The sequence below is a fragment of the Musca vetustissima genome, unplaced genomic scaffold (assembly GCF_032173495.1).
Source record: "Musca vetustissima isolate MV318-11 ecotype Yass unplaced genomic scaffold, APGP_CSIRO_Mvet_v1 utg12355, whole genome shotgun sequence".
Lineage (NCBI taxonomy): Eukaryota > Metazoa > Arthropoda > Insecta > Diptera > Muscidae > Musca > Musca vetustissima.
In genome coordinates, this window is record NW_026889304.1 from 22,608 (window position 1) to 43,859 (window position 21,252).

A 21,252-nucleotide genomic window follows, 5' to 3' on the forward strand; every position below is an offset into this window, starting at 1 on the left:
GTTGAAGATATATCCGATTTAGTGTGTTAGCATCAAGTGACGGCTAAAGGGTTTCTCAAACTTTAAACGCGTTTTTCTCTAAACATTTTTTTGCGAATGGCGGGCACGATAACTCAAAAACTAATAATCCAATCGGTTCCAAATTTTGCATCGTTTCTCTGGGAGTGTATAGCTCTCGTATGAACTAGGATAAAGCCAATCGGTGAAGATCTTCCTTATTTTTTAATTTGGTTTTTGGTCAAAAATTGGCGATTTTCCAAAATATTTTTTCAAAGGTCCACCATTTTGTTAATTTTAGAGCGAGTTCATACGAGAGCCAGACATGTACTCTTTCTAACACCGTTGGAATTTTCGGATTCCGATGTTCCAGTGAGGAGTTATCATGCCCGCCATCAAAAATAAGGACTTTTCTTTAATTACAAAAACAACAACAAAACAATAACAAAAATTTTTTGTAAATTATTTTTCTTCTTTTTTAAATCTTCAATTATATATGGGTAAAGTTACAAACCTTAACAAGCATTGGTATTGATTTACCAGCCCAGTGAAAATCTTAAAAAATTCAAATCGAGAATGGGGGGGTTCCCTTAAATGTGGAAAACATTCTATTCCTTATATTGCAGCTTGTTTTAGAAATGATATGTCTGAAAAATAACATTTTGTGAAACCTATCGTTCGATTATCTCTTTTTGTTCTTATTTTTTGTCGCTCTTAACATTTTTGATAGAGATCTCAAACAAAAAAAGTCGATATTTGCATGTTTTCATCGCCTATTTCCATTATTACCAGATCCTTGTTCAAGAAATTTGTTAATTACGTATAAAAATCACAATCATCTGTAAGATATCGATGGAAAACCGAATGACCATCATTTTCATTTTCCGAGACGAACCTTCGAAAATTGATGCCCTATTTATAACAAATCAGAGGAAAAAATTATAGAAGCTATTAGTAAATCTAAACCGAATTCGCAAAACTTTGCACACATTATTCTACGCTCAATTTGAGGGGAATAACAATGAACATTTTCGAATTTTCATGTTGTTTGGTGTACAGAGTGTCATTTCTGTTCACCTTTGCTTCTCGTATGACCTTTTCCAGCACGATGTTAGAAAATGTCACACGGCAAACTGTCACAAAGAGCTCCGAGATGTCCTTTCCAACTTTCACTGCTGACCTTGTGCCAGTTAAAGTTATCCTCCATGGCTTTAAACACCTCAGAACGGATAGGGCTGTCGAATGCGGCTTTATAGTCGACAAATGGATTTGCCAGGTCTGAGGCCGCATTGGTATGGTCCAATAATGTCATTGACCATTGGCTTCAATCGTTCATACAGCGCACTGGATAGCACAGGATTGTCCTATACGTTGCGTTTTATTACAACAGTAGCATTACGACACTCCTGATCGTACCATGGGTTTCTTGGTGGTGGTTTTGGTACCCAAGTGTTGTTTTAGCTGCAGTATGTATGGAGTGGGCAATTATTTGCCATTGTGCTTCTATATTATTATCGGGACAAGGAGTGCTATCGTCAAGAAGGTTAGTAAGTTGAGAATAATCTGAACTGCTGTAACCCCCTTTTTAAATGATGTTCCAATCATTTCACGAAATGGGTTTGACCGCATGAAAAACATATTTCACATTTTTGCATAAAATATTCAATATAGGACAATGTTTTGTCACAGGCATTATATGTGTGGAATGCAATGTTATGTATGGTGTGCATTTGGCATTTCAGATCCATGACTTATAAGGTTTCAAACCAATTTCTATACTTTGAAGGTCCAAGTTAAATTTTTCAACCAGTCTAACAATTTGTAAGTGTGGTTAAAACCCTTTGAGTAAACTTGATGGAATAATATTTAAGGTACAGCATAGTCAACTCCAACCAACAATATCTCTTTGCACGTACTTGTGATATTTTTACTTTAACTTAAACCTAACGAAAACAAATCTGGAACAATTGTAAAACAGCGAAATTATGCCAGAGAATGTTCAGGGGCATGGATAAGGGAGAGGAGATGCACCCAAACTGGGTTGTTTGTTTGCCATTTTAATACAGTCAATATTTACTTGTTGTGGCATATTTATGTTTGTTTGTTTTGTAATTTCCTGAAAGGTTTTCAAAAATAGATTGTTCTTAAATTTAAAACACAAATACTATTATATAAAAAAATAATATTGATTAAAAAAAATGATTACAATAAAATCCATTAAATTATTATATGGTAGGTATACTTAAATTTGAACAGATTCTCATCAATAGGATTTGTTCTTGGTCCAATAGAATGATTTGTGTCAAAATATATGTGACATACATTTTGTTTACATGAAACATGCATATTTCCAATGAGAAAGTAATTTTATGTACATCATATTTCTTTCTGCAGTTTACATACAAACGTACAAAGTCATAATCCCACGTACGACAGAGTGATGTATAATTTTCAAATTTCACTGGAAATCGTTTGTTTTGAATCTTACACAAACAGCCAATTTTTGAGAAGCTTTATTGCGAAATTTATTCCTAATAAGAGACCATCATTTTTCTAAGTTTTGGTCTTCGAAATGTGATTTTCAATTTTCAAATTTTTTCTTCAACCTATTGTACTACTTATCCCTTACACATTTCATAAAAACCAAACATTTTAGAAAAAAAACCAACTTTCAATATTTCTTTATTTTCACCAACTAGCCTTAAATACCCTCCAATGAAAAGTTTTATATCCCTAAGTCCTTTTTGTGCAAACATCAGCAACACAAATATGCTTTCTCGACAATCATAGCATTTTTCATGCTTTCCTTCCGTTTAAAAATGCCCTCCAAAAAAGTAAAAAAAAAAACAACACCCGACCTGAGCCAAAACTTTTCCTTTGCACCACCTTTGTGACTTTCAACAATTTCGTACCGAAATGCACCTCAAAGTAGCGTGGGAAAGGAAAATGATGCGTGAAGTAAGCAACAGCAAACACAAAAAAAGAAGAACAGAAATCTCAACTTTTGTACACTTATGGCCAAACTATGGAAAAGACTTTCGACCTATAAAGAAATGAAAAATGTTGCCAAAGTAGGAAATGGAGAAACAAAAAAACACCCAACAAGAAACTATAACAAACATCATAAATTTATGTAAGCAATCTAAGCACAAAACCTTAGCTCCTAGGACGAGAGGAAGTTTATATAAATTTTAAAGTTTCTCAAAAGGCCATAAGAAGGACTATCAGCAAAGTAAACATATAGAATTGCATAAAGCCTGACGATGTTGATAATGATGTTGACTTAAAACACTAACAATATTAAATATATTGTTTTATTCATTGAACTTACCTTAATTGGGTTCTCCATAGAAAATAAAGTAAAAATTCAGAATTTAGTTGATTTAAGAACTTTTTTAAAGTTTTTTGTTTTTTATTACTTCACTTGAAAATAATAGTTTATCTTAAGTTTTGTTAAGCGGTTTATAACTACTTATTCAAAATAACTTAAAAAATAAGGGTATTTTATTGATGGCATTAAGGAAGATTGGTAAGAAAAACATAATTGTTTTTTTTTTATGAAACAAATATCAAAGAAAACAAAAGTCATGAAAATTAACAACACCAGTACAGAAAATGTCATACTACAAGGCCAATCAATTGAATATGTCGATAGATCTGCTACCTAGAAAACACTGTAAAAAGAAGTGATGATGCAAAAACAAACACAATCAATAGACTAACAAAACGACAAAGCAAGAGTAGTATTCAGACTACTGCAAAGTGTATGGAGAATCGCATATATATCGAGGAACCCTGTATTAAATCGATGATGCAGTGAAACCTGGCTTGTGTCTAAAAGACTACTAAAAGACTAGGTATTCATAAACATATAGCGACGTAGATCTGTGTAATCTAACAAAGCAAAATCATCGATTGGTTGGTACACCTTATGAAAAAAATCCGTAGAATAACTAGAATGACGATTAAGGGAACGGTTTAATAGTCGCGAAAAACGAATAAAAGCATGAATATATCAGAAAATAAAATAAATAAATTTGAATTGCCACAAATTTTTTTTTAATTTTTGATTTTTTAGTATGGTTAAGGGAATAGGGTTTTATCTCTTCCAATATTTATTGCAGTTACAGTATATGAAGCGCACACATTTAAAAGGATGCAATTCGCGTATTCGCCAAAGTGTGCCGCTCGATGCACCTTACTATGCAAAAACCCTAAAAATGACGCAACGTGCATACGATTTTTATGCGCATCAGATTTCAGTAATCTCCTATGAAAATACACAAAATTACACCTATTTTAAAAGAATTGGTTAAGAACCGCGGATGTGCCGCCACAATCAATTTTTGATTAAATATGCATATTATTCGCGTATCGATGTATTTTTGGTCCATTTCACACAGATTCGCGAATATGATAATACAAGCATGAATGTCTATCAAATCAATTCGAATAAAACCGCGATTATATACGCGAATTTGTCAAAATACATTTTTGCAGTTTTTCCCACATTCAAGGTACCTATATCCGCCGTTTTATTGGGCGGAATTCAACGTGGCTGGGCTCATTAGATCCGGCACAAAACTAAAATCACACGGGGTTCCACGGAATTTGAATGGACTTTCTTAATTTTAGACTCAAAAAATATGTTTTTTATAAAAATTTACGCACCAAATTTTGGAACCCGTTTGCAACGAAGCTATGGTGAGCCCATTCATGAGATATACACTAAACGAAGCAAAATCACGAGTTCTACAATCCTATAATCAGTTTATATTACCCATTACCTGGATGGGCTTCCTGATTATAAGAAAAATTCAAAAAAAAAAAAAAACACCGAAAATCCGGCTTCAAAATGTCAGGATCCGTTTAGGGTGGATATCGAAAAATCATATATTGGAACCATATTGTCCATGGAGTATTCTGCAACTTAGTCACTGATCACATGTGCGCGCGTTGTGTAGTTTAGCCACAAATTAGGAGGAAACACTAAAAAACTCGTTGGCTTCAACACATTTTCACCCCTTTTTTACATTACCACCATCACAGCTTCCACGCAACTTGTTATTTATTACCAATATTTTAAGATTTTGACATAAACTCTTCATTTTATAGAAATGAATTTAAATTTTATGCAATATGTTCATATTTCGCGGGTTATAACCTTGCAAACCTCAGTTTCAAGGAATTTAAAAGATTTTTGTAATTTACCATATATTTGAAGATTTAAAAGAGAAAAAAAAAATTACAAAAAGTTACTGTTATTGTTTTGTTGTTGTTTTTTGTAATTAAAGAAAAGTCCTTATTTTTGATGGCGGGCATGATAACTCCTCACTGGAACATTGGAATACGAAAATTCCAACGGTGTTATAAAGAGTACATGCCTGGCTCTCGTATGAACTAGGATTATTGACTTCGCTCTAACATTAAGAAACTGGCGGACCTTTGAAAAAATATTTTTGAAAATCGCCGATTTTTGACCAAAACCCAGGTTAAAAAAGAAAGATCTTCACCGATTGGCTTTATCCTAGTTCACACGATACCTATACACTCACAGAGAAACGTGTAAAAATTTGGAATAGATTGGCTTAATAGTTTTTGAGTTATCGTGCCCGCCATTCGCAATAGAGAAAAACGCGTTTAAAGTTTGAGAAGCCCTTTAGCCGTCACTTGATGCACACAAAGTATATCTGCTATATCTTCAAGAGTTCTTGAGATGTTCACTTGAAATTTTGTAGGGACATTCTTGAATTAGTGTAGATTCGAATTAAATCAAAAAAAAAAATTTGACCACGAGAATGGTGGGGTCCCCTATTTGGAAACAATTAAGCGAGTATGATGGTAATGCTTTGTGGAAACCCTATGCTCTCAACAGGAATTATTGGGAAACCCCTATACACGAGGGCTACTTTATATATTTCAGCCAATTTCGCTAAATTTGGTTCGTCTTCGAAGGCTTATAATGTGGGTTGCAGGTTAGATTTGGGCTAATGCGCATACGATCATAAAAAGTCATATGATGCACTGCGATCTTATTGGATCGGGACCTTTTTTGGGCCAATGTCAAATTTTGCGGGATCCGATGAGAACAAACCTTGTTTACGTCAGGTGTCTATGCAATATCGACCGAATTTTTTGGAAGAAATTTCCAAGGATGCCTCTATCTCACGGTATGCCTAATGGCGACTTTGTGTTATCTGTTCACGTACAGCATCTGTGGCTCAATTATAACCTTCGTTTTTGTGCGTTTCAGTCTTCGTTTTCTCAGAAGTTTAGTAGAAGTTTTCGGATAGGTGAGGGCAGATCTGAAGAATACAGTGGATACGAAAAAATTTCGAAGCAAGTTCATCCATTTTTCTCAGGTTTGGCTAACACATTTTCATTCAACCAAAAAATATTTCAAGTAAAGGATGTTTAAATAGTCGCTTGGAGAATACGATGTATATGGAAACAGTTCGAAACAGTCATATACATTTGAAAATTGAAAGATACAGTATTGAGTTGTAAGCTTTCTATTTAAAAATTTGTTTTACCCTCCAATGGCGAAATCAAGCAAAAACTTTACACGGAGCAGGGATGGTCCGTGTGACGAATTTTTAGGTTTTCGAATTAAGTTTTCGATGGTCAAAAAGGCATAAACGTCGAAAATGTCATATATCTGTATAAAATGTAGTAAATGTCATTTATTTGAATGTTATTAACATATACAGTTATTTTCAAGAATATATATTATTTTCACATATATCTGACTATTGCCTACTAGAATTGATAAAACACTAAACTTTTTGGAAAAGAAAATTTTGAAATTTGATATAGATTTGAGTAAAGCATACGTAATTTCCCAATTGATTAATAGAAATAGCTGTTTTTCAAAAACCTACTCGTTTTGGATGGGTTTTTGACTTTTCTGACGTATGTATTATACGTCGGAGGTGATAGGGAGGCTTTGCATATATATCTTTATAACAAATTACGGCCACATCGGTGAGAAAATGCGGTGCCATTCTATGGTAATTATACCAAAACGTAAAATGACATGGATAATATTTTGTAGGAAGATTTGATTCCCCATAAGAATTTGAAAAATCAGATTAGAAGGAACTTGGTGGAGAAACCAAAAAATAACAATGAACAATTATGTGGAAAATATATATATATATACTTGAAAATATTTTTTAGGGAAATTTTCTATTCAATGAGAATATAAAATTACAGCTAATTTTGTTAAATCACGTCTCCAAGCTCCCCAAATTATAGAGCGTTATATGGGGGATTCCCTAACCAGAAAAATCAAATTAGAACCAAGTCGGTTAAAAACGGTGCCCATAAACCCCAAAATATCGAAGTATGGGGGATACCAATATATGTGGGGCCACCCGGTAACATGAGCCAATGTTGATAATTTTTTTAGAGTCATTTTCTACTCAAAAATGTTCAATCTGTAGCGTTATAGCTTGACCAACATAGATAAATATCACCATAACGCAACCCAAAAGAACAAATTACAACCACTAAAATACCGAATATTTGGGGCTATATAGGGCAAAGGCCAACAATGATAATTTTTCATATGCAGATCTGATGTCGAAATGATTCCAAAATACGAATTTACAGCTGATTCTGTTGAAAAACAAATCTAAAATTTCCAAAATACTAAAAATTGGGGGTACCGTTATATGGGGGATATCCTAAGAACTGGACCAATATTGATCATTTTCAGTATGAAGATTTGATAACCAATGAGAACCAAACGTAGCTATTTACAGCCATGTAGGTTGAAAAACGTTTCAAAAATTCCCATAATACCGAGTATTTGGAGTTACCGTTATATGGGGGGCTATACCCCATTTACAATACCAACCCTCATAGGAATATTAGAAAGGCCAGTTCAAAATATCAAAGCACTTTAAAACAGACATAATAAGTGTAATATTATTCCGTTCTAAATCAAATTCTATATAGTAATAGTTTTTTAATGAAATCAACTTAAAATCAAACAACACACTTTCTATATATCGATGTATATCGATTTTCCCAAAAATTGCTATAATTTACGTTCATTGTAATGACTTTTGAACAAATCAACAGATAAGGACACATGTAAAGATAAAATTTCTAAAGACCATCTATTATTCTCGGTAATAATTCCTTTTACGTAAAAGATAAATCAGGAAATATAGATGCTCTTTAACAACTACTTTCCATAACACATCATTGGTTTTGCTCTTATCTTCACACATTCAATTTCGTTAACATTTAGCATTTGAAGTTCGATTGACATCGAATCGAAAGAATCGTTTTCGAAAACAAAACTCAATTCCTTGATGCATTTACCAGACGAAGCATAACGAAGTCAAACATGTGGAAATTTCATTGTTTCAACATGAGTGAAGATGAGGGCGAGAGATGAAATTTAGTTTTTAAGGAATGCAAAATAACAAAAACAACAAATAAGAGAATAACAAATGCAAATTCAAATCATTGGTATTTTTCAAATCAAATATGACAATAAGACAATGTACACATGAAGGAATTTCGAAATGGAATTATTTGAATTTTTCGTTCACATTTTATTACTTTAAGATGCAGCATTATAAACTTTTTGGGAAGTTTAATATTTTGGATTTATATGTTGGAGTACGAAATAAATAGGTAGTATATAAGTTGGGTATTAAATCTTTTAATTATGTAAAGAAAAAACTTAGATTTTTTTAATCTAAATGTTATGTGTAAAAAGAAATTTTAGTTTTGATTTTCACCAATTGTTCAGATGAAATTTTGTGACACTAAATTTTGATTTTCATCTTCAAATTCAAATTCATTCTTGTATTTCAAATATCTTTAAATTAAAGTTATATTGTTATTCTCCATACATATATTTATTTTCAATTGCCCTAGAAATGCGAATCTAAAACAAAGCCATTTTTATTGCTTTTTCATATCTTTTGCAAAACTACCGACCTCCACTCCACAAAAACCAAATTCCAATGATAAAATGTAGAAAACTAAAAATAAATCAAAAATTGATGCACACACCATTAACCATAAACAAAAAACCGAACGAACAACATTTGAGGAGGGGAATGCAAATGGAAATAAAGAGAAGTAGAAAAACAATTGTTCTGAAACTAGAGCAGAAAAAAAAACAAATATATAAAGTTATGAACAACCTACAAAACAAATATTTACAAACTCTGTGAGAATATGTTATGGTTTGGCACAGACGACAATTTTAAAACCCTACACTTTGTAAATTTTTAATTATTTGAGACAAATTTTATTTCTTTGTATCTATAAAGTGGAAAATCCAAACTTTGCTAATGTACGTAAGTTATGAAACGATGCTTTTTTGATATATTGGGAATTTTCTGTAGATCCTGTAATTTTGTATACCCCTTACCATAAGGTGGAGTTTGTATTAAATTTGTCATTTAATTGCAACACCTCGAAATATTCGTCGGAGACCCCATCACACATGTCATTCAGAATAAAACTCTATGACAATTTAGAAAACATTTAAGGGGACCCTCATTCATTGTCGGTTTCTAACCATCGATTTTTTTATTCAATATGAACCTAAAACTTTTCATGAATGTATCATCAACATTTCAAGTTAAAATCTTATCTATTATTGAAGTTATAGCCGCTGACTGGTATCAGCATCTAGCTACGGCAGAACTGCTTCTCAAACGTTAAACGACGTTTTGTCGGAACAGTGGCGGGCACAATAGCTGAAAAACTGTTCTAATCGGTTCCAATCGGTTCTAAATTTTAACATTTTATTACGGATCTACAGAGCTATCGTATGAACTAGAAAAAATCTAATCCGTGAAGATCTTCCTTATTTTCCAGCTTGGTTTTTGGTCGAAAATAAGCGTTTTTTAGCCTTCATATAAACGTCACATTTTCTTCAATTCCGTTTACAAAACCACAAGTGGTTTCATTCCGAAGAAAATCATATTTCGTTTTCTGAAAACAAAAGTAAATACGGAATTAATTCCACTTTCAATTTCATGCATTCATCAAATCGATCGGAATCTAAAAAAGGTTAAAAACGATCGAAATGGAATTATGGAATTAAAAACATTCCGATCGGAATCTGTGACATGCCTGATAGTTCTCATTTATAACTGATGCATTAATTGAGACTGCGGTTGTCCGATAAAATATACATTTTGCCCATAATATATATGTACGCATATATCGACGCCTCCGAACCATAGCATGCTAAGTGTGAAAAGTGAGTTTTTCAGTAGAAGCTCTCATAGTATGGAAGTTTCATATATCTTACGGGTCATGCTAAGTACATTTTTGCTTATAACTTTGGTTTGGATTGGCCGACGATTACCAAAATTTCAGAGAATATAAATTAAGGACCGTGGTATCTAAAAACGTAAAGAACTTTAAAACATGCTAAGTCGACTTAGCATACTATGGTTCGGAGGCGTCGATATATGTATATAGATATATACATTGGGAAGAAAATCCGCTACATATACGTTATCCTATTGATTAAATTTTTATCAACATCTTCCAAACTCTACTTTCTTTGGACATGTAACAACACTATCAGCATTTCCATCGACACCACAGTCATTCGGCCGTTGTCATTCTCTATCTGCCCATATTCGAAACAACAAAACTCAATTTCCTGGATTTTACTTTTCTAAACCACTCAACTACTCCATTCTATGGCAGTCCATTTCATGTTTTCCATGTTTCCATTTTTGTTACAGAAATCATAGAAGCCCACAAGAACCATCAGCTTTGTTCGCTGACAGGCGTTGAAGGTGGACATTCGTTGGGCGGTTCATTGGCTGTGCTGAGGACTTTATATGCCATTGGCGTACGTTATATGACACTGACATCGACGTGTCACACACCATGGGCGGATTCCAGTTATGCGGATGCACCAACGTTCAACGTTAAACATGGAGGTTTAACGATATTTGGCAAGGTAAGTACTGACACTTTACATTCTCCACTGCTGCTACTTCTTTGTCTGTTAGATTGAGATTGAGAGGGTGGGACAGGCACACAGGACGCATAACAATAATAGACTAACATTTTGCCCGGTAGTTTTCCACCATTTGCCAACCCAACATACTCTGGTAGTATTTACGGTGGAAAGACAACTATCGATTGATATGATAAACCTAGCAAATAAATTGCCGCGGCAAAGCTATTTTCGTTCTACAAAATTTTTCAGCACGTTTTGTATTAAAAATGTCAACGTTGTCATCTATCATCAGACAGAGTAATATCATATCCACCTCCCTCGAAACACGTTGACTATAGTCACCAGGTACTGGAAAAGTGGATTTTATTTTCTATTGAAAGCAACAAACGAGAGAAAAGCATTTCTCAAACAATTTGTAAGAACATCATCAGAACATCAAATCAGTTTGCAGGATAGATGAGAAGTCACCGTGTTGTAGAATGTAATTGAACAATTCGCAAAATGAAACTCAAATTGGGAATTAATTTGATTTGATGACAAAATAACACCATGTAGGTATTATCAAATTACAGAGGAAAGGGAACAATTTACGAAAGGTGAAATAAAGTTAATTTGTAATGATGTTATGGAATGAAAAGGTAAAATAGACTTAAAGCGACTAATGACGATGGGTGCATGTACAGTCGTAGGCATAATTATTTTAAAAAACTTTGGTTTAATATTGCTGATATTTCGGAATGATGCAACTTCTGTAAAAATGGTCATATCGGAATGAAATTAAAAGCGTGGCGAAGCGATATTACTGGGAAAGTATTCCTCAAAATTATGTTTATAACGAAACGAAAATATTAACATTGCCCACGAAAGAGAATTACGCACTTATTAAACATTGAATGATATTCTTCCAAATTCAATTCATTTACTTACATTACCTCTGTGCGACCGCGCTACACATTCTTAGCTAATAGAATTATAACGGAAATTCACCGTTTCTCTTTGATCAACAATATCTCCATAACCGAAGATATTTCTTGAATGTGGAAGCTTTGGTTTATAATTTTCATTAAATCGGTCTAAAATATATAGGAGCTATATCTAAATCCGAAGCGTTTTAAAGACACATTTATTCTAGACTCAATCAAAATCTAAATTGATTTAAGGAATACCAGCATCCCGATATTATAGACTCTATTTAATATGCTATGTAATCGACCACCATTTACTTGAATTTGAAGGTAAGGTTGGCGTAAATTTGTTGTCCACACGTTCATGTCGCTGAAGAAAAACGCGGAATATTGCTGCTATAGTCTGGGCTATAACCTAAGTTTACCCATTCCTCGTTTGTCATTCCACAAATTTCAGTATACAATACTTTTCATAAAGCTTATACCGCTCAGTCAACACAAGAACCCAACCTGACCGATTATCAACAGGATAGGGTATTTGTATATCCCTAATGTACAGCTAATAAGGTTATATACACTACGGTAAAAATGTTCCTCTTCGAAAAAAATGTTTGTTTGGGCAAAATCCTGTCCACAAATTATTAACTATTGGATAAAAATATATACCTTTTATAAAGCGAATAATAACACCAGTGTGTAGTAATTCCATAGATCTCTGCAAACCATAGACTGGGACAATACATCTGTCGGCAACGTCGACTGACATTTTTATGCCCTTCACCACACTGTGGTACATGGTATTATGTCTTTATGCATATGTTTGTAACAGGCAAAAGGAAACGAGATAGACACATGGTTCCTTTTGAGAATATGCATAGAATCACTTTTTAAGACGATTTATGCATGTCCGTCCCTCTGTCCGTCTGTCTGTCCATGAAATTTGGCATAGCGTACTGAATTAGTTCCATAATAATGTGTGCCAATTTTCGAGAAAATCGGTTCAGATTTAGATATAGCTCCCATATATAGTTTCGTCCGATTTAAGGAAAAATGGTGCACCAAAGTCTCTATATATCTTTAGATTTGCACGAAATTTGGCATGGAGTACTGAATAAGGTCCAGAATTATGTGTGCTAAGTTTCGTGAAAATCGATTCATATTTAGATATAGCTCACATATATATTTCCGTCCGATTTAATGAAAATGGTGTACCAAAGTCCCCATATATCTTTCAATTTGCACGAAATTTCGCATAGCACAATGAATTAGGTCTAGAATGATGTGTGTTAAGTTTCCTGAGAATCGGTCCAGATTTAGATATAGATCTCATATATTTTCGTCCGATTTAATGTAAATGGTGTACCAAAGTCCCTATATATCTTTCGATTTGCACGGAATTTGGCACAGCGTAATGAATGAAATCTTGAATGAAATCGGTTCAGATTTAGATATAGCTGACCAAATGAAAAATATATCTGACCAAATGGAAAATTTAGTATTGGTTGCAGAATGACATGTTTATGGATCCAATTTCATTTCACTGGTCCTTTAAAAATGCGAAGTCTGTTAGGATTCATCTGTTGAATATACCCAACGTGGTGAAGGGTATCATATAGTCGGCCCCGTCCGACTTTTGAACTTTCCTTACTGGTTTCTACTTGTAAATGCATGAAAATTATACGGAATTCCATCGAAAAATCGGAAAACCCAAGACATATGGGTGAGAAGCTTCTCTGTGGCGGTTTATGGTCCGGTGGAGTCATTGGACTTTACTTTTTCGAAAATGGCAACAGTTAAGGTAAATGGTGTGATTATTTATGTTTTTAATGGTCGCAGTTGGATGGTATTGATCCCGACAATGTTTACTTACAATAAATCCACTCTATGTATCAATCAAGTAACAAAAACATGACTGAAGTAATCAGAGCTTGACCCAAAAAATTCTGATTTAATATCACGTAAACTATAATGTTGCTGCCATTAGCCCAGCATCGATTAAAGACCTCATAGAATTCGAGCAAATATGGTACAAACTGTTCAATTTGTTTCGGAAAAAATTATGAAAAGGATATTGTCCAGTAAGAGTATTGGTGGTCACATTCCTAATATTTCTATATATCTTCTGACTGAGGCTAAAATTTGTACAGCGTACCAAATTGAGTCCAAAGTGAGGTGTGTTGAGTTTTATTGAAATCGGTTCAGCTTTAGATATAGATCAAATACACATTTTCGACCGATTTAATGTAAATGTTGCACTAAAGACATTAAATATTTCTCCGATAGCGATAGAACTTTGCACAGCGTACATTATGGAGTCAAGAATGCCGAGTATTGAGAAATACCTAATATCTAGCTGATTAATTAAAAAAATAAAATACATAATTTTGGGGTACCGCTATATGGGGGCTACCGTAAAAAATTGGTACAAAAACAAAAGACGTAATAAAATACATTAAATGTATAAAAACCTATTCAAATGGTATTGTTTTCTTACACTTTATTCTTAGAGACTCATTAGCAAACTTTTACTACGTTTGTTACCCGATCCCCTCGCCTACAACCTTTCCATTTGATTCTTTAGCAGTTAATTAATTTTCGAATAATAATGGAAACGAAAAACAAACAGCCAAACATTATTAATAACATATTTATGAATGAAATAAAACAGATGCGAAATCAAAACACGTGTCATAATGTAATTCTAAATGTTTTCGTTGGTCTTGTTGTTGTTGTTTTTTTTTCGAAAACACACAGCATTCCAACAATGAAAATCACATCATAATTCCATCATTTGAATTATAGCTGCAATCTATATCCATTGAAAATGAACACCGCCCGTGTTCGACAAACATTGGTATTTTCCCTAAAATCATTCGTCAGCCTAGGTATCCAAAGGGGGAAAATATAATGTCGAACAAGAAAATTATAAATTCCCTATTTTGTAGATTTTGTGATTGTTTGTCTGCCTAGCCAGTCAGCCACCAAATGCTGAATATGTTGGCTGCCTCCACTGTTGCTGCTGTTGCCACTGCATTCGGCTGTGTTCATTTCATTGTTCATACCACACCAATTGGGAACTAAAGCAAAGGCGTTGTCTACTGCACGGCATAATATTAATGACGAAACACACACACAGCTCGACAAGACCAATGATAATTATCATGATGATCATACGAATCATGATGATGAGGAGGCTGATGCTTCGAACGATATTTCGGAATGTTCTGACAATAATAAATATTTGTGCAGCTATGTTGTTGGGGGTTGCCCCCACACACACACACGCTCATATTGTATGATTGCGTTGCCAATGATAGTATTGCTGATATTGCTGTGTGAGCTTCTCTTCCCATTTACCTCAAAATTATTAGTATTTATAAGTCCAAAGACATACCAAATAGAAGTATGTTCCAAATTGTGGTCTTACCTCTACAGGTCTACAGAGGCAAAATTACGAAGTATGTATGCACAGTGTGATTGTGTGTTTGTGCGTGTGTCGGCATCTGAAATGGGTATTTATGCATTTTATAATATCGTGTCATTTCTGGGAAATGTAATACTTAATGCCAGAGATGGAAGTATGTCGGATGTAAATTAAGATATTCAATATATAGGATGGTGATCTTTCATGAGATCTGCAAAAGACATTTGAATAGTTTTTCAGTAGCAGAAACTTCAATTAAAAAAATATATATTTTCTTTTGTTCTTTTATATCCTCGAAATATTTACTGACGACTTGAGCAAATGCTAATTCTATGTTCTATTAAACAATGTCCGTCCTTCCACCAGTCTGTTGAAATAATAAAGATGACATTATTTATCGTGTCTACTACTTCTAGAATTTATGTACTGAAAAATTTCAAATAAATCTTTTAAAATAAAAAATTGTCAGTATATGTCCATATTTTGACAAATCCATATATGTATTCAAATGATTTGGCTTTTACGGTTCTTGGTGGGCAAAAAACTTATTCTCAATATATTCTCCTTGATTTTACGCCATGAAAAGGTAGTGTATGTTGTATTTTGACAGATTTCCATGACACATTTGTTAACCGAAGTGGCTAGCATTTCAGGATCCTGGTGAGGAAAAAACTTCTTTTATGTTCAATATAGATGTATGTACCTAGGTACTATGTTCTTTTTCCAAACAAACTGACTGAAGTTTTGATTAAAATAAGGGTAGATTCCTATTTGGTGGTTTGAATTAGTTTGACTTATAATTGCCAATGCTTGCTTTCCTTGAGTTCCCTTGGGAACTGTAGTAAAGTCTTTATACTAGGAATATCTTCCACATCGAAAATTCTCTTACTAACCTCAAATAGCTTTGCTGTGCGATTGGTTAGCTTAATTCTTGTATACTGTTTATGTGACTCCACCTCGGACCAAATCAAAAATTAGCTTGGTCTTAATCATGATGCTGTTTTCGTCCGAATCTTCTGTGGCAAATTCTGTGCAGATGCAGCTTGTATAGAGAGTTGTCTGTTGTGTTCTCACGTCTATTATCTCTCAACATTCACACATTTTCTCGGCCTTTGTACAAACCCCCAAACCATTTGTGCTTTTACGGCAGTCAGCCCTTGAATGTAGAGTCTTTCGGAAAAATGGGTCTCCGGCCATTGGTAGATTTTTGTAAAATTTTTAACCGACAATTGCATTTTCTCAATGGACCATGAACTCAACAACTTTGGCTTAAGGAGACCTACCATTCCCGATTTTAAATATCGAGAACTTACAACCTTCTGGTAAATGAGCATTCATTATGTTAAAGACTTGTAACTTTGCATTATTGCCATCGGTCGAAAATTAGCAAAATGGCGGATCTTTTTGGAACAGTGGATCTTTCGGAACATTGGTAAGGGAGATAGAGGATGCTAAAGGCTATTTGATGACTTGAACTCCTCGAACAACCTAAGTCTTCTCAAGATGATATTATTTCTTTAGTGGCGAGCATCGTGCCCGAAGCTGTAAAGTTTGGACATAATAACCTAGTTCTACGCAGACCTCCCAACCATTGCATTATTTTGGATTCTCATCTTATTCTGTGATATCCTATCATTCTGTAAACCCGGGTTTGTTTAGAGGATGTCGATATCGGCTAATATTGAGCTATATCTCCTTCGATGACCTTATTGTAGACCTTGCTATAACGTATCATACATATCGCAAATGTGGGTCAGTTGATCATGCGAACAGCGCATTTAAACAATTTGGTTCAGTTAGCACTGTGGTGTACAGGTATAAGTAAAAATTTATTTATTTTTATAGTCTGAATTTTCAAAACATTTGTAGTGAAATTGGTTTAAGGTCCGATATGTTGAAATGAACCAAGACACATCTCACCTATGTCTTAACTCACGATTCGTTTGATCATCGATATCCCCGGAAGAAAATACACAGACGTTTGGGAAGGAAATCTGTAACTAGTTATGTTTGGTTCCATAGATAAACAGATATCCTATCAAGTGATATTCGATAAAAGTACATTTCTTACGTGGTATACCTGTGTACCTTTGACAGATGACTTTCCATATCTTCTACTGAGCAGAAAAATATACATTCCACAACACCCCTGGGGAACAACATATACCCCATCACTGCTTTGCAACGGCAATGTCCTCTATCTCCCCCTCATTAATTAACGAACAAATGTGAAAACTTCTAATGTCATACAAAATCAAATGTCATGTATAAATTCTTCATAGCCTTCACTTCGTCCATCCCTGATTAGTTTAGCCGTGACAATTGCCTGCCAACCAGCCAGCCAGTGAGTCAGTCAACCAGTCTCCTCGGCCAGCCTGCAATGTGTTAATGATAAATTGACAGGTATTTACTTAAAGTTATAGTCAACTCGATTGGATTTTGGGTAAACTGCAGAGCTGTGCATAATTTGTGGAGCGTGTATGTATATTGAAGGAAGTTAATTGGGTATTTCGTATTCCATTTCATTTGCTATACCCAAGCATACAGACAAACATTTGTCTATATATTTACACAAGTACCAGCATATGTTTGTACGACGGGTTCATTATACACTGATGATCTATATGTCTGTCCGATGGATGGACAGTCAAGTCAATCGGGTAAAGCATCCAAACAGACACAGAAATACAGGACATTACATTAACACATCAACTTGTGGTTGCTACAAACGGCCAAAATGTAATTGTTACCTCCACTAATTAGATTCCCTTGCACATCTTCTTCAGCTTCTACGTCCTCGTCGGCATCCTCATCATCATCGACTTTTGGGAGTGTTGTCATGGCTAGCATGAATTTGATTTGCTTTGACTTTTCCAAACAAATTACAACGTCAATAGAGTTTTGGTTCCATTTGGGGGGAATTTTACATTAAATATTTATACAAATAGAATGTGACCATACTGTTTGCTTGCAAAGGAAATGACTAACTGATATACTGCAATTTTATTGGGAGGATAATATGAGAGCATTGAACCAGTTAGGTAGCTAGAATGGTATAAATTAAAAATGGATAATCTTAATTACATCCGTTCTTTTGATGCATTTTTTAAAAGGTATTATCAGCATTTGTCACAAGAAGAGGTAAAACTCAGACTGAATCATGATCTGTAAATTATTGATTGAAATATAGCATTAAATAGAACGGCTATTTTCCAAATTTATTTTACTTATTTTAATAAAAATTTACGTAATGACATAACTGGTGGCGAATAATTATTTTATTACTATTCCTTGAAATCCAAAGCTAAATCAGAGGCATTCTGGCTCTATATCACGGTTACATGGCGATATTGCATTATCAGTTTACGCAATGACAATTTTAAACCGATTTTCACGAAACTTAGTACACATAGTTCCAGACTTAAATTAGTACGCTATGCAAAAATTCGTGCAAATCAAAAGGATTTACCTAAAATCGGGCAAATCTATATATGAGAGCTATATCTAAATCTGAACCGATTTTCACGAAACTTAGCACACATCGTTCTAGACTTAATTCAGTACGCTATGCCAAATTTCGTGCAAATCGAATGATTTTCAGGGACTTTGGTGCACCGTTTACCTAAAATGGAAGAAAATATATATGGGAGCACATCTCAACCGATTTTCTCCTACTTCTATAGGGTTGGTCCTTGGGCCAAATAAGTAAATTGTGTGCAAATTTCATTCAAATCGGATTATTTAATGCGACCTGTAATTTGTTTACAATTTAACATCAACAGACGCATGGACGGTCGGACGGACATCATAAATCTAAATTGATTCTAAGCATATTCGCATGAATCTATTTCGATTCCTTTTCTCTGTTACAAACATATGCACAAAGATATAATACACTGTACCACAGTGTGGTTAAGGTTATAAAGAGTATCAATCTTCAGTCATTCTTGAACGACGTGCGCTGCTTTTATTTACTACATTATTAACTCTCCCCAACTGGCCGATTTTTTTATACCCTTCACTACACTGTGGTACAGGGTATTATGTCTTTGTGCATATGTTTGTAACAGGCAAAAATAATCGACATAGACCCATGGTTCCTTTTGAGGTTCCTGTCCGTCTGTCTGTCCATGTTAAATTGTAATCAAAGTACAGGTCGCATTTATGATCCGAATTAGATGAAATTTGGCATAGGGCACTTATTCGGCCCAAGAACGAACCCTATTGAAATTGGGAAAAATCGGTTCAGATTTAGATATAGCTCCCATATATATATTTTACCGATTTAATGTAAACGGTCCCTATATATCTTTCGATTTGCACGAAATTTGGTACAGCCTTATCATTTAGGTCTAGAATGATGTCTGCCAAGTTTCATGAAAATCGGTCCAGATTTAGATATAGCTCCCATATATAGTTTCGTCCGATTTCATGTAAATGGTGCCCCAAAGTCCCTATATATCTTTCGATTTGCAAGAAATTTGGCACAACGTACTGAATTAAGCCTAGAATGATGTCCACCAAGTTACGAGAAAATCGGTCCAGAATGATGTCTGCCAAGTTTCGAGAAAATCGGTCCAGATTTAGATATAGCTCCCATTTATAGTTTTTTCCGACTTCATGTAAATGGTGCACCAAAGTCCCTATACATCCTTCGATTTGCACGAAATTTGGCATAACATTCTGAATTAAGCCTAGGACGACGTGTGTAAATTTCCTGAAAATCTGTACAGATTTATATATATATATATATATATATATATATTCGTCCGATTTTATGTAAATGGTGCACCAAAGTATATCCTTCGATTTTCACGAAATTTGGATTTATAAGTAAATGAAGATATCGGTTTAGACTTCGATATTTTGCTTTAAATTTATTTACATAATTTCCCATTGTAAGAAGCAACTCTATATCTGACCAAAATTTAGTATAGGTTGCGGAATGAAATGTTTATTTTAATGTTAATGGTCCTTCAAAAATGCGACGTCCGTTAGGATCCCATCTGTTGAATATACCCATAGTGGTGAAGGGTATCATATAGTCGGCCCCGTCCGACTTTACTGCTTTCCTTACTGGTTTTTATTTATTTATATTAGAATAAAACTATAAAAATTCTAAATTTAATTATTAATAATTATAATAATTTTCTATATCTACTTTATGTTGTACGATAAATCATCAGATAGAATTTTCAGCGTAAACTATTCCACACACATTTAGCGTTGTGTACTAGTTGTGACCACACACAACATTTTAGAAAATTTAAAAATATCCGATAGATGGGGGTAGCCACACAGTAGATCCAATCTATTTATAATACACAAGCAGAACATATGTTAGAATGTTGTCGATTCCCCTTTATTTTACAATATGATCTAAATAACAAATTTTAATAAATAATAAAAATCTACATTCGGGGTAGGTTCGGCATTTTAAATTGGGGCACATTCGGCCATATACAGATAGTGCATTATTATTTCCTTAAAATGTTTTTGAGTTTGTCTTTAAAAATAATCCTTTAATATGGTTCGAAATTACAGATATAAGACTAAATGTGCTTGTATTGACAAAAATGCGATAGAAAAAAGCCTATTTCTGATAGTGTGTGCGACCTTGAGATTTCAACGTCCGCCGCTAGAAAATATAGCCCAAAATTTTAAACATTGTGTCGCGTATTAAAACCAAATAGAGCCTTTAGAGGATCTGAATTTCAACTAGACTGATAGCTAGACTATCAGACTGAATTTCTGAATTTCAACTAGACTGATAGCGATGATAATTACCAGGCTATGACTACAGTGCAGAATGTGCCCCATCAAATGCCTAAGCTACCCCGGGTTGGGGCACATTCGGCGAATTTGACTTTTTTTACAAAACTGTAAAATTCTTAAACTAATACTAATTTTTATATCTTTTTGGTACTAGCTTTTATAACTAAGTGTCAGAGGACAATAATCAGCCA

General features: G+C 34.0%; 1 protein-coding gene across 1 annotated transcript in view; it reads left to right on the forward strand.

The window, feature by feature from the left end:
* Nucleotides 1-21,252, forward strand: part of LOC133336991 (receptor-type tyrosine-protein phosphatase epsilon-like) — a gene marked incomplete at its 5' end in the record, with an annotated part of 47,304 nt that overhangs the window by 15,593 nt on the left and 10,459 nt on the right. The window contains 2 exons of the mRNA XM_061545254.1: nucleotides 10,734-10,954; nucleotides 11,007-11,254. Of these exons, the coding sequence (XP_061401238.1) occupies nucleotides 10,734-10,954; nucleotides 11,007-11,254 (469 nt within the window). The remainder of the gene's footprint in view (nucleotides 1-10,733; nucleotides 10,955-11,006; nucleotides 11,255-21,252) is intronic.